We start from the raw sequence: 15,677 nt of genomic DNA on the forward strand, positions 1-15,677 counted from the left end.
TAGTAAGGCTTGTCTCTCTCCAACGATGCAAATGGTAGTTAAACGAGAAAATCAGAGTTACAACTAATACAACTTCGCATTTATACACTTCCCATTTGTGGATATAAGTATATATTACCAAGTTTTTTGTACAATGCCGCTCATTAAAGGTATGTTAACGAAAGCGTTAACTGATTAGTTCATAGTCAAGACAGCGTCGCACAAAGCTAGATACCAATGTAAACAACTAACAATGATTAGCATACAATGATAAATACAGTTACCTGTGTGGCTTTGATGACTTTGATCCCTTGTTCTGGTAAACATGTTGTAAGATGAAGAACGCAAATAAAGAAGAAAATATAAATGCTATAAAAATTGTTCATTGTTAACATCCTCCTGACGCAACGTCAAAACATGATGTAGTCTCGTAATAAATATTACCCAGCCCCACACTAACAACGTGTCAGTGAGAATAAAAAGAAATAAATAAAGAAAAAAGAGAGCGATAGAATAGTCACATTTATTATATTATAAATAAATAAAAATTTTAATTATTATAGCACTACTTAATATGAGAGTTTTTGCTGACGAATCATGTTAATTCTACGATATACAGCCAGTATGTAAGTCATGATTTGGTGCGGAGTTAATAATCAATGTCGGCTGGTTGGCAATCGATCGGCTGCTTACGTGATCAGTTATTGCTAGCAAGCTATTACCTTTACGGCTGAGTATTTCCTCGACTACAGTCTCTTTCCAACCCCTTTGCAATTTTCGCTTGCTTCTGTTTGGTTTCAGATATTCGGAAAGTGAGGGAAGTAACCCTCAAAATTATCAATGATGAGTTTCCTATGTGAAGCGTTTGTTTTCCTTCTTTTGTCATTTGTGGTGTCCATTCTAGCTAACTTCAGTCCGTTCATGGACAATGAACTCTTTCTCATTAACTGGGCTGGACCGCTGCCCATAGAAAAGGTAAGTGGATTCCTCTCTGAGAGTATAACAGTTGTCTGTTTGCAATTTGATGCTTCAGGTATAAAATTAAAAAGTCGATCGATGAGGCTACCATCCCGAAACATGGAATATAGGAACTTTCATTTAATTCTGCTTTCTTTTCTCTAGGTTCGATTCCTTACATTTATAACTGAGAACAAATGAGATATTGTAACGTTCATTCCGTTTCTCAAGACTATAAATTTCCAAGGTATGACAAGGTAAATGGTTACAGCAAAAAATCTAAACTTTGTCGTTGACTGGGCTTCGTATAAACACGCTCAGCAGTTTCTCTATAAATTATGTTAAATACTATTAAATACATTTGTGTTCCGAACCTTACTTCGTAGAATCACTTAAGAAAACACTATATTTTAGTTTCTTGCAAGAAATTCTTTTGTGTTAATTTCCTAGAAGTAAATAAGGAGACCTGGAATTATATATGTCTACTTTGGAAGTTTTTAATGTTGTTATGGATATTTTTCTCTTTTAGGAGTATGTAAACTAATAGCAATGTTGCAATTAACAAATACTTTTAAGTTACTTGATTTGATACGTTAATAAACACCATAAGGACCTCTTCTACCTTGATAAGGAATGTAAAGAAATGACCCGACGAGATAAAAGATGATTATAAAATGTTGTTGGAATAACTGTTAGAGCCAAGTTAAGTATTAAAAATGTTATATATATATATATATATATAGAGAGAGAGAGAGAGAGAGATAGATAGATAGATAGATATGTTGTTTAATGGGAGATGAATGAGAAAGGATTACTCAATACACGTAGACGATGCTGTTTTTATTATTGAAACTAAGCTATCAGCTTCAGTTTTAAATTCTTTAAAAAAAAGCATAAAATGTTATTTCATCCTACACCACAATTTTCGTCTGTCCTTTGATCATTTTCAGATACCCACTTCTCATCTGTTGCAGATAACATTCCCAGAAGTCATAGCACCTAATCTTATTCATTCAATGTCTATAGCCTCATTGAATGCACATGCACAGAGAGAGAGACAGACAGACAGAGAATTAAGTTTTACTTCAAGCTAGTAAAATGGCTACAAAAACGTATATGACATAGGAAATATAGTGGGACTGTATTATTTGTGCATGTCAAAACTATACAAATGGACTAAGAAAAAAGACTGTTTAAATCTATACAGAGTGAAAACATTCATCTCCTACAAAACATGCCTGAAATACTTTACTTGGAAATTGTCACACTATATGTAGTAAGGCTAGAGAATTATAAATTCAGTTGACAGTTAGCAGAAGTACTGGATAACATTTACCAATGATTTGTATTACAGTCTCTATTGGTCAATGAATCAATGTACCTGTGTCAAGTTCTACAAGTAATTATAAAGGATACATATAATATGAGACTTCATTTTCAACATAAAAAAAAATTAGCAAAGAAAAAAGATAAATGCTACAAATATATTCCGGTGCAGGCATGGCTCTGTGATAGGAAGCTTACTTCCTAATCACATAGTTCTGGGTCCAGTCCCACCGTGTAGCACCTTGGACAAGTGTCTTCTACTATAGTCTTGGGCTGACCAAAGCCTTGTGAGTGGATTTGGTATACAGAAACCGAAAGAAGCCCGTTGTATGTGTGTGTGTGTACATATATATATATATATATATATATATACACGTGTGAAATTTTACTGGTGACCGTATGTTTATTTATTTTTATTAATATTTAGAAGAATCAATAGAGTAACTCAAAGTCCAAAAGTTTCATGCATTAGCACTTATCAAGCTATATATATATATATATATATATATTGTAGGTAGATGGCCCTACATGATCTGTAGAAAAGGTGTAGGGAGAAATTCCATAAGATGTCCCCAATGTAAGAGTTGCAGCAATATCACAGGAAGGTTAACAGGGAAAATAGTTTTTGTGCATGGAAGGTGCACAGGTACAATAAACACTAAAAAATGTAGAGAAAATAGACTCCATCAAATGTCAGGCAGGTGGGGTGGAAAGCTAGAAGTAGTTAATAGCTTCCATTATCTAGATGACCAAGTCAGTAGTGGAGGTGGATGCTCTGAGAGCATAGCTGCTAGAATAAGAATAGGCTGAGCAAAGTTCAGAGAGCTCTTACCTCTGTTGGTAACTAAGGGCCTCTTCCTCAGAGAGAAAGACATTGTATGATGCCTGTGTGCAAACAGTCATGCTACACAGCAGTGAAACGTGGGCTGTGACTACTGAGGACATGTGTAGGCTTGAAAGAAATGAAGCTAACATGCTTCACTGGATGTGCAATGTCAGTGTGCATGTACAATAGAGTATAAGAATCTTGAGAGAAAAGTTGAGCATAATAGGTATCAATATGTTGTACAAGAGAGACAACTGCATTGGTATGGTCATGTGATACATATGGATGAGGACAGCTGTGTAAAGAAGTGCCAATCTCAAACTGTGGAGGGAACCTGTGGAAGGGGTAGACCCAGGAAGTCATGGGATGAGGTGGTAAAGCATGATCTTCAAATGTTGGGCCTCACAGTGGCATTGACAAGTGACCAAGACCTTTGGCGATATGCCATGCTTGAGAAGACCTGTCAAGCTAAGTGAAATTGTAGTTGTGGCCGATGTTCGTGTAGCATAACTGGTACCCATACCAGTGGCACGTAAAAAGCACCATTCAATGACAAGTGACCAATACCTTTAGTGATATGCCACATTTGAAAAGACCCATGAAGTGAAGTAAAATCATAGTCATGGCCGATGCTGGTGTCATGTAACTGGCATGTAAAACACCCATTACACTCTGGGAGTGGTTGGCATTAGGAAGGGCATCCAGCCATAGAAACAATGCTAAATCAGATTGAAACCTGGTGTAGCCCTACAGCTTACCAGTTTCAATCAAACTGTCATACCTGTGTCAGCATGGAAAGCAGATGCTAAATAATGATGATGATGATTTTATATATATATATATATATATATATATATATATATATATATATATATATATGTATATGTATGTATATGTATGTATAGCAAATAGTGAGGGATTATCACTCTGGGCAACATACTTCATAAAATCTCTGTCGGCACACCAGGCTAACAATACTGGTTAGATTAGTGAAAAACTCCAAGTAATCTTTGGTAGGGTTCCAAGTTATGGTTCACCACAATTCTATATTGTAACTTTCGGATGGGCTCCAGATAGACTGGTTTTTACTGAGTGATATATAAGAAACAAGTTAAAATAATGGTCATTACATATAATTCTTTTATTGGAGCAAATTTGGCTTACAACTGTTTCCAGTAGATCATTATAGGTACATTACAGATGCATTTATTCAATTGGTCTTTTGATCAACTGAAGTAAAATGACCTCAGAAAATTAATGCTACTTCTGTCAGAGCCTTTTCTCAAAATTACAAGCAGAGCATTTGAGGAATTGCTATTGTATGGAGAAGGTGGGGGAAGATTGGGAGATTAAAAGAATAAAAGAGGAAAAACAAAATAAAATAAAATTTTAACCTTATTTATTTACTTTCATCCAGTATTGGAACCATTACCCTATTATAGTTGTTTCCTTATTACCCTGTGATTATTTGTATTGTTATTTCTGTGATTATTTTGGAAGATTATCTTATTATTTTATTAGTATTATTCATATTGATATTGATGTTGTTGACGTTGATGATGTCACCTTCATTATAATTGTTTTGGTATAACATTACTCTGCAATCTGAAATGCAGCATGAAGTTTTCTCAGTGAATTACTCTGCAAGATTTCTCTAATCCTCTACAGCTTAGTTTACTGTAATGTTTTCTTTAGAAACTTCAACTTCAGTTAAAATTAAACTCTAACATATTTATTAATTTCAATTTTAAAACCTCAGCAATCAGGTCAACCTTTTATTTATAACTTGTTTTATTTATAATTCATTTCTTTTATATATATATATGTGTGTGTGTGTGTGTGTATATATATATATATGTGTGTGTATGTATGTATATGTATATATACATGAGTGGTTGGCATTAGGAAGGGCATCCAGCTGTAAAAACTCTACCAAATTAGATTGGAGCCTGGTGTTGCCATCCGGTTTCACCAGTCCTCAGTCAAATCGTCCAACCCATGCTAGCATGGAAAGCGGACGTTAAACGATGATGATGATGATGTATATATATATGTATATATATATGTATATATATATATATATATATATATATATATATATATATATATATATATACATGTATATATGCATATATATGTGTGTATGTATATCTATGAAAACCTCCATTGAAAATCAAAGAGCTGCAGAGGAACAGTGGGTAATCAGAAACATCAAACAGAACCCCAAAGTGTTCTATTATGCAAATAAGCATAGAACCGCTGTCTCACCCATTGGGCCATTGATTGATGATAACGGCTTTCCCCCAACACGATGCTAAAGAAATGGCAGAAATACTGCAGAAACAGTACTGCTCTGTCTTTAGTGATCCCACTGATGTTGATGTAAGAGAAGCGAATGAAGTTGATTCCCAACATAAAATCTCGGACATAACCTTCACTTCCTCAGACATCATAGCAGCAATAAATGAGGTCAAATACTATTCTGCTGTAGGCCCTGATAGATTCCCCGCTAGTCTCTTGAGGGAATGTAGACACCAACTTGCAGTCCCTCTGACCAACCTCTGGAGAAATTCTTTAGACTCAAGTTATATACCAAAACAGCTCCTAACCCAGTCTGTCATCCATGTTTTCAAACAGGGAAACAGATCCCTCACAGTCAACTATCACCCAATCTCACTCACCTCCCACATCATTGAAGTATTTGAAAGAGTGGCAAGATCAAGGATAGCTGGCTTCCTGGAGATCCACAAACTCCTAAAAGCAAATCAGCATGGCTTTCCTTGTGGCACGGACTGTCTAACACAGCTCTTACACCACATTGAAGATATACTTAAAGCCTTGGGAACAGGTTCGAACTCTGATGTCATATATCCTGACTTCAGTAAAGCATTCAACAGGGTTGACCATAATATCTTACTCTTAAAATTGGCAAATGTTGGAAAACTTCTACACTGGGTTGAGTATTTCCTGGTGAATAGAACACGACATGTTGTGGTCGATGGAGTCCACTCAAGCCCAGCAAAAGTCACCAGTGATGTCCCTCAGGGGACTGTCTCGGACCTGCTCCTCTTTATAATCTACATGAACGAACTTTCCAGCGTCGTTAATCACTGCAAAGTGAAAATATTTGCTTATGACACTAAGCTCCAGCAAATCATCAATGAAGGTGAAAGGAGCTGTTTACACGTGATTTCGATGTCACATTTGTTGGAAGCATGCAAAATATCCTGGAAAAGAAAAAGAAAAACCCACAAAACAAAATTCCGTTGCTGGGAAACTCAGAGTTTCCCAGTGGGTCATGGGTAGTCTTATATATACACTATATATATATATATATATATATGACTGGAAGAACGGTGGTAGCAGGGAATTGTACCAATGTGCCAGAAGGGAGGCTAGGCGACAGGTTTATTTAGCCAGAGGGGAAGCAGATAAGAAAAGATTTGCCAATGTTCTGCGCCGTGAGGACCAAAGACTCGAGGTATTTCGTGTTGCAAGACAGTGTAGGAGAGAGAATAGTGATGTTATAGGAGAGAAATGTGTTCGCATGGATGATGGTACGCTTGCACTAAATGAGGATGCAAAGAAAGAGGTCTGGAGATGCCACTACGATAGATTGCTTAATAAAGAGAATGAATGGGAGGAAGAGAGCCTGCTGTATGTCGACCCAATAGAGGGACCAGCTATCCGAGTTGATAGTACCGGGGTAGATAAAGCAATTAAGAGTATGAAGACCGGGAAAGCCCCCGGCCCATCAGGAATCACTGCAGAGATGCTCAAAATATCTGGCAGTGTTGGCTATAGCCTAGTTACCCGTATTACGAACCAGGTGATACACGAAGGAGTCATACCCAATGACTGGTGTAGCAGCATCATAGTCAACTGCTACAAAGGTAAAGGTGACGCTTTAGATACAAATAATTACAGAGGCATCAAGCTGTTAGATCAGGTTATGAAAGTTACAGAGAGGGTCATAGCCCAACTAATTAGGGAGCGAATCAATTTAGATGAGATGCAGTTTGGGTTCGTGCCAGGTAAAAGCACTACTGATGCCTTATTTCTAGTGAGACAGCTGCAGGAGAAATACCTAGCTAAGGATAAACCTCTGTACCTGGCTTTCGTTGACATGGAGAAAGCCTTTGACAGGGTCCCCCGATCCCTTATCTGGTGGTCAATGAGGAAACTTGGGATAGAAGAATGGTTAGTGAGAGCTGTGCGAGCCATGTACAGAGATGCTGCCAGTAAGGTGAGGGTTGGAAATGAGTACAGCAATGAATTCCGGGTAGAGGTAGGGGTCCACCAAGGTTCCGTCCTCAGCCCCCTCTTATTTATCATAGTCCTCCAGGCAATCACAGAGGAGTTCAAGACAGGTTGCCCCTGGGAGCTCCTCTATGCTGATGACCTTGCCCTAATTGCGGAGTCACTATCAGAACTAGAGGAGAAGTTTCAGGTGTGGAAGCAAGGTCTAGAATTAAAGGGCCTTAGAGTCAACCCAGCTAAAACCAAAATCCTAATAAGTAGGAAGGTAGATAAAACACAAACCCCTTCAGGTAGATGGCCCTGCTCAGTATGTAGAAAAGGAGTAGGTAGTAACTCTATAAGATGTACCCGGTGCAAGCTATGGACACATAAGAGGTGCAGCAACATCAAAGGCAGGTTAACTAGCAAGTTAGTTTTTGTTTGTGGCAGATGTTCAGGTGCAATAAAGACTGTAAACAAACAGGAAACAACTTCTATCTCATTCCAGGGTGAAAAACTAGAGGTAGTCGATAGCTTCCGCTATCTGGGCGACCAAGTTAGTAGTGGGGGTGGGTGCGCTGAAAGTGTAGCTGCTAGAATAAGAATAGCCTGGGCAAAGTTTAGAGAGCTCTTACCCCTGCTGGCGACAAAGGGACTCTCACTCAGAGTAAAAGGCAGACTGTATGATGCATGCGTACGAACAGCCATGCTACATGGCAGTGAAACATGGGCTGTAACTGCTGAGGACATACGTAAGCTCGCAAGGAATGAAGCCAGTATGCTCCGTTGGATGTGTAATGTCAATGTGAATACCCGTCAGAGTGTAAGTATCTTGAGAGAAAAGCTGAACATTAGAAGCATCAGTTGTGGTGTGCAAGAGAGACGATTGCGCTGGTATGGACATGTGGTGAGAATGGATGAGGATAGCTGCGTGAAAAAGTGCCACACCCTAACAGTTGAGGGAACCCGTGGAAGAGGTAGGCCCAGGAAGACCTGGGCTGAGGTGGTGAGGCAAGACCTTCGTACATTGGGCCTCACCGAGGCGATGACTACTGACCGAGACCTTTGGAAATGTGCTGTGCGTGAGAAGACCCGGCAAGCCAAGTAAGATCGTTGCCAGTGCCCCTGGACTGGCTCTTGTGCGGGTGGCACATGAGATGCACCATTTTGAGCGTGGCCATTGCCAGTACCGCCTGACTGGCTCCCGTAGGATTTTCGAGTGAGATCGTTGCCAGTGCCCCTGGACTGGCTTGTGCGGGTGGCACATAAAAGACACCATTTCGAGCGTGGCCGTTTTCGTGTGGGTGACACGTAAAAGCACCCACTACACTCTCAGAGTGGTTGGCGTTAGGAAGGGCATCCAGCTGTAGAAACTCTGCCAAATTAGATTGGAGCCTGGTGTTGCCATCCGGTTTCACCAGTCCTCAGTCAAATCGTCCAACCCATGCTAGCATGGAAAGCGGACGTTAAACGATGATGATGATGATGATGATATATATATGTGTGTGTGTGTGTGTGTGTGTGTGTTCCTTTCAGTTGAAGTGCGTAGGCTCGAAACGTCAAAGCATTTCTCTATTCCCGAGCGTTAAACTAATACATTCATTTGTTGTTTACACCACCTGTCTTCGTTTGTTGTTTTTTTCGTAAATTCTCCCATATATATATATATGTATGTGTGTATGATCTATAACAAGAATAAGAATGAAGAAAATTGCATCCTTCATTAGTGATTAAAAGGGATTTATTAACTCCTTTTACTTCTTATTATGTGTATATGTGCATATATATAAACTTAGTGGATGTGACTGAATGCATATTAAATCAAAGTAGTCATCTATGTATCGTACTTAGCATATATTGTTAAGCAAGATTCTTCGATTTTCATCTGAGATAACATCTCTGAGAGACGTGCTGTGTTGAAAACATATCACATACTAGAGGCAGACAAAAATATCATTCAAGCAGTGAATAATAAGGATGCCAGATATATTTGAGCCTTTTTTAGGCCTTGCCATTGATGGGTACTCATAGACCCTTACCTAAACAACATCTGTTGCTTCTGGTGTATAGGAATCAATGAATTACACATTTACTTAAGCTGCAAATAGTTGTCAGGTTGAAAAACTCAGTGTATGCAATTGAAAGCCCATGAAATGAAAATTGCCATCTATGTATCTTACCCGACATATATACACTGTTGACAAGCAAGATCCAAAACATTAAAGCATTCTTTCTCTCTCCCCATTGAAGCAATAAACTATAACATACTTGTCAAGCATTTTTCTTGTGTTGTCCTTTTTGATGGTTATTGTCTTAACACTTGTATATGTGTGTGTGTTTTATATATATGTATGTATGTATGTATATATCTATATATGTATATATATATATGTATATATTTATGTATATATATATATATATATATATATGTATATATATATATTCTTTTACTTGTTTCAGTCATTTGACTATGGCTATGTTTCAGTCATTTGACTGTGGCCATGTTGGAGCACTGCCTTTTGTCGAACAATTCAACCCCAGAACTTCTTCTTTGTAAGCCTAGTACTTATTCTATCGATCACTTTTGCCGAACCACTAAGTTATGGGGATGTTAACACACCAACATTGGTTGTCAAGCAATGGTGGGGGGGAACATACACACACACACACATATGACAAGCTTCTTTCAGTTTCCATCTACCAAATCCACTCACAAGGCTTTGGTCAGCTCAAGGCTACAGTAGAAGACACTCACCCCAGGTGCCATGCAGTGAGACTGAACCCAGAACCATGTAGTTGGGAAGCAAGTTTCTTACCACACAATCACACCTGCACCTAGCTATGCCTGCGCCTACACACATACATACACACACACACATGTATGTGTGTTTATATATACATACACACACACACACTTATATATACATACACACATAAGCACATACTCATACATATATATATGTACATACATATATATTTTAGTGTTCCATTATAGGAAGGATCAACAAAGAAGTACTCTGTCTAGTAAGAGGTAACTATCATTTAATATACACAATTAAAAAAAGAGCTACTTATAGTCTTCTTTTTGATACATTGATAAAGATAAAGCCACTAAGTTGGCTAGCCATGTATGGGTTCTGAAGATCAACTGCACACCCCATACAATCAAGTGGAGAATCATGGAGAAATTTACACCCTATATAAATGTAAGTTAAGTGTAGCTGAAATATTACACATTCTTTTGAGATCCAAAGAATTCCACCACACTACTCAATTCCAAAATGTTTAGCAAATGCATGCACAAGGACAAATTTCTTTTGTCAAACTGGAGATACCACCCTCTTAAGATTGAGTAGCTATCTCACAGGTTTTAACCTGCACTGTTATATTATTCTAGACCAGCTAGATTAATTGTTATTTCTACAATGGGGACAAAAATCTTGCGTGTGTGTGTGTGAGTGAGAGAGAGAGAGAAAGAGTTATGTTTGCACTGGTCTAAAAAATAGTGTTGTTGCTTATATTGTTATATTTATGACCCATAACTTAGAGACTCTATTAATAAGGTTTAGTAAAATACATAGCAGACAGAACATAATTAACTAAACACTTGAAAGCAATGCTCTACTATGGCTGCAGTCCAATGACTTAAACCAGTAAAAGAATAAATGAATATAGCAATTTTTTGTGTCAAAATAATGCTCCCACTTTTTTCTATTCAAGCAACAAAATTCTTTTCAGTTATACAGTGTTTTTGTATGCTCTTTGACTTGCAGTAAGATATAGGCATTTAATGTAGATGTTGATGGAAAAAAACAAAACAACATATGATTCACAGAAGCCAAGTTTTACATTATGTTGTTCACTGCTTTACAGGGAGCAACATAATGTACAATATTGATACCTATGGTTAAGTAACTCTGGTTTTATTGATCTAAGAGCAGAGGAATGCAAAGTCAACCACTGCAGGATTTGAATATGCACTTATGCTGCACTGGATCAGATACTCTAATATATTTAGGCCATATTATTGGAGCCTAAAATATTGATTTCTTTTGTTTAAGCACGATTAATTAATTTTTTTTTTTATCGAGAATGGAGAAATGATAACAATGATGTCATTTTTAGAATCTTTCAATCAACCATGGAAAGGATTAAACACACACTAAATGGTTTTTTTTATCAAAGTAATGTCCTTTAAACTATTGGGGTGTTGAATATTTCTGAAGACTTCATCACCATGAAGTAATTCTTGGGAGAGCCCTGACAGACAGACTAGGAACAATAATTTATGAGCCATAGGTGAGTTTGAGCTCAGGGCTGGAAGCTGAATAAACATGTGTTGATAATACAAGAACTTACTACACATAACAGTGGACTGTACCACTCTGATAAAGAGTTCTGCCCAAAATGTTTGACTTACCTGCTTCACAACATAGCTTATTCCATTTTTTGAGTGTTTTATATTATTACATGGTGACTATTTATCTCTAAGCAGAGAGTTAAGAGCAGCACTGGTAATGGGACATAGGCCTTTGATTCATTGGTGTGTAGGCTGGCATATGTTCATCTGTCATTTGTTTCTATGGAGACATCTCCATCATTTTAACATCCATTTTTCATGTTTGCACCGGTCAGAGAAGTGTATGCTGGAGTAGTTGCCTTTCCTGTCATCAGCCACATCTATTTCCAAGCAAGGTATCAATTCTCCAGTCTATCAAACAACGAACAGCCTAGATACAGTTATGCAGTGAGCTGGAAACAAACAGCACCATTTGAACAAGACTTTTGTTTACAAAGATTGCAGAGCATGTCAAAAAGCCTGGATGTGCCCCTTGTGGTTGACTGCAAGCAACGAATTCTGCTTATATGGTTGTTTGTAGTCAACAAACACACATGTGAAGATGAAGGAAAACATGAACTTACTCACAGAAATACACAATTTCACATAAACACATACATAGATATATGATAGGCTTATCCAGTTTTTGTTAATTTCACTCACAAGATATGGGGTAACCTGCAGCTATAGTATAGAATGCCAGCAAATGATGTACATGCAGCAGGACTGAACCCCTAATCATGTGCTTCTGAAGTGAACTTCTTAACCACACAGCTATGTCTGGCTTTTGATTATGCTTAATGAAAGTTGTAGGGTAGGGAAGATTCTAAGGTAAATGTATGACACTTTCCAATGTCAGTATTAGAGTTATTGGCTTAAAGCATATAACTGAATATTTGTTATTTATTTTCATTATTGTCATTTATTTTCTTTGCAGCTCGACTTCCCAAGTTCACGTCTAGTAACGGTGATGACAAACAATAAGGAAAAATACCATTGTATTCTACCAGAAGAAAGGCTTATTGAAAACGGTGTCTGTATTCTGTATTCTTTACATCTTCTAACAACACATTTATCACTATTGATTTTGCTCCTGTGTTCGATGCACTCTCTGTAAATCTACTCAGAGTTCTTACGTTACAATGCCAGTTGACATCTTTATTCTGTAGTCTTCATAGATTTCTTATCATGCATCTTGTACTAGTGTCCTAGTAAATGCTTCTAATGTTCCATACTGTCTCTAAAAGTTTGAGTAAGATGCTATATTTTTAGAAAAGTGTTGTTTACTTGAAACATAGTGGAATATTAAAAAGAAAAATTGTGATTTAGAAAGCCATAGCAAAGCACTTGGAGAAGATTAAATATGAATTTTAAAAATTACTAAGATTTTATCTTAAGGGTATTTAATATTCTGGTATTTTGGTTAAAAATATCCATTTTCCAAGGAGTGAAGAGAATAGGAGAATGCAGTTTAAAGTTTCTATGGAGGTGTTAAGACTACATGTTATTGAACTGTGAAGAAGGTGTGGTTGTTAAATTGTGGTACATGGGACAAGTCTCGGAGTTCTCTGGCTGGGAATCTATTGTGAGTAGGTACAGGAAGAGCCATATGTTTGTGAGGAGAAAGTGGGGTAAAATTTGTGTTGCATAGGACTGGTGGAAGGTTTAGATTAGCCATCAGGTTTCCTTCTATTTTAGTCAGTTATTGTTGGCTTGTTTATGTTGTCTAATGAAAATAGCTTCTGTAATCCACAATCCTGTGTGGCTCTCATAATAACTATGTTTTTCTGACTCCAGCATTTACCTACGTCTTTTTGTCTAATATAGTACATGTGTGAAAGGTTTTATTTTTTTATTCACATGTGAAAATGCTGAATCATGATGCTAATGTAACATTCAAAATGCCAGGTACTTGCAGATCAAAGAAGTTAATGTTGTTACCATCAGCTAACACTTGAATAAAATTCATTGGCTAATCTAGCCACCATCACTACCTCATCCTTTCTGTACTACACAACTTTTTCCTCATTCTCTCTTTGTAAACGCATAACCCTTATCCTATCTACTGACAAAACTCTGAGACATACTCCATGCAGTGCAATTTACAACTCCACATTCTTCACACTTCAACAACACACAGTCTTATCACTTCACACAGTCTTCAAGCTGACAAGAATCCAGACTCATTCTCCTGACATGTTTGGGTTCTTAGCAGAAGCATTCTCATCACTCTTGGACAAAGAGTTTTTTCGTTCAAAAATCATTCAGATTATTAAAAGCTTTTAGATAAAAGTATAATGTTTTCATATATTTAACTTTTTCCCAAGTCTAATGCTGTAGCTTTCTAAATCATAGTTGTTATTTAATACAATATTCTATGTATCTTGTTCACCTAGCTGTGAGAATTAGGTACCAGAACATCATAAAGAAAGTTATCCAAGTGAAACACACTCTCATCTGTTGCTTTATTTGTATCTGTTTAATTCCACAGAATCCAAAGTCAAGCATTCAGCCTGTGTTTCTATGTCATTTATAAGGAACACCACAGCAATATACCACAAATAAATATGGATGACTTCTGCTTTTGTTATAGTTATAAGTGTAAATGAAGTACAAAACTTATGGAGCTCCTTACATCATGGTCATAGAGAGCAAACAAGTCCTGAAGCTTTTTACCAAAGGTGGGCACCGTTAATCAAAAAGTTAACTTCATTAACTGTTAAGCTGTTAACTAAAAAAGTTAACTTCGATAACCATTAATGAGTTTATTTCCTAATGTTACAGAAGTTATCAATAAACCGTTAAGGTTAATTTTATTATAGAAAAAAAACAAAAAATCAGTTTTTGCTCTAAAACCACCTAAAAACACCTTTAAAAAGTGCCAAAACTATAAAATCTGTTAACTTCAATTGAATTGAAGTTAACGGAAGTTAACTCAAGTTGACTTGAGTTAATGGAAGTTAAATGTAACAGAAGTTAATTAATCTGATAATTATTTCCAAAGTTAACTTAAAAGTTAATTTGTTAATGAAAACGTTAACTTCGTTACTTAACGATTAATGGATTAATTGTTTGGTGCCCAGTTTTGCTTATTACCCCGTGGAAAGTTTTAAAAAAAGCCTTTTAAGAGGTGCTTTTTTGTAAATGTTAGAAAAATAATCTCTATTGTCTGATATGATTGTGTATTTTATCACTTGTCTTTCTATGTTGGTATGAGTTAGATGTGACAGTAAATACAAATTTTCCCTAAATGATTCAATGCTTTTATTGATTCTTACTCATGAAATTAGAACATTTGTTATTGGTTAGCCTAAGAAAGTTTGTTATTGGTTAGCCTAATCTGACTGAGCAGGTCCATGATCTAAGACATTCCAACTTTGATTGCTGTATCTGATTTTTGAAGAGTAGATTATCCAATGTGTCCTATCTTTTTTTTTATGGTTATTTGAGAGATTTAGCTGCTATTTCTATTAGATCAACTGATCATATAAAGGCTCTCTTGGTTCGTAAATATTATTGTGAACCAGTTGGATAACATTTAATTCAGTTTTTTGTTGTGGTTTTTGATTTATTTGATAATTATTTTGTTTCTCAGATTTCCGAAAAAGACCAAATGCTGGAATCATCAGAAGAACTCATGCAGAAAATGTTCGATAAAAAAATATGTTCATATCGGGTAATTTGACCATGATTTTTCATATTATAAGGCTTGTAGTGTGAGAAAATATCTTTTCTGTGATACCAAAAAAAAAAAAAAAAAATGCAGTTTGACATTCTTTTTGTGAAATTCCTTGTAAATGAGTATGATATTCACTTGTTAGTGAATTACTGGGCACCATGAGTTTAAGATGAAACGGGCTGTTGCACACTTCCCATTATATACAGGAATACCACAAGGCATTTTTTGCCCTCAAGAATAATAATAATAATAATAATAATAATAATAATAATAATAATAATGGTTTCAAGTTTTGGCACAAGGCTAGCAATTTCGGGGAGTGGGTAAGTTGA

General features: G+C 36.6%; 2 protein-coding genes across 3 annotated transcripts in view; one reads left to right on the forward strand and one right to left on the reverse strand.

Annotated features, from left to right (window-relative positions):
* Positions 1–433, reverse strand: part of LOC106871102 (Golgi-pH regulating cation channel) — a 65,542-nt gene extending 65,109 nt beyond the window's left edge. Inside the window, exon 1 of the mRNA XM_052971629.2 lies at positions 264–433. Coding sequence (XP_052827589.1) covers positions 264–374 — 111 coding nt within the window. The 5' untranslated portion in view covers positions 375–433. The remainder of the gene's footprint in view (positions 1–263) is intronic.
* Positions 434–619: 186 nt separating this feature from the next.
* The window catches only part of LOC106871104 (endoplasmic reticulum lectin 1), a 38,429-nt gene continuing 23,371 nt past the window's right edge, over positions 620–15,677 (forward strand). Inside the window, exons 1-3 of one of the 2 annotated variants that reach the window (XM_089360588.1) lie at positions 620–954; positions 12,604–12,699; positions 15,262–15,342. In XM_089360588.1, the coding sequence (XP_089216714.1) occupies positions 820–954; positions 12,604–12,699; positions 15,262–15,342 (312 nt within the window). In that variant the 5' untranslated portion in view covers positions 620–819. Of the gene's footprint in view, positions 955–1,106; positions 1,194–12,603; positions 12,700–15,261; positions 15,343–15,677 lie in introns of those variants that run through there. The other variant, XM_089360589.1, reaches the window with a different exon arrangement.

This window comes from Octopus bimaculoides, chromosome 11 (genome assembly GCF_046866305.1).
Source record: "Octopus bimaculoides isolate indiv1 chromosome 11, ASM4686630v1, whole genome shotgun sequence".
Lineage (NCBI taxonomy): Eukaryota > Metazoa > Mollusca > Cephalopoda > Octopoda > Octopodidae > Octopus > Octopus bimaculoides.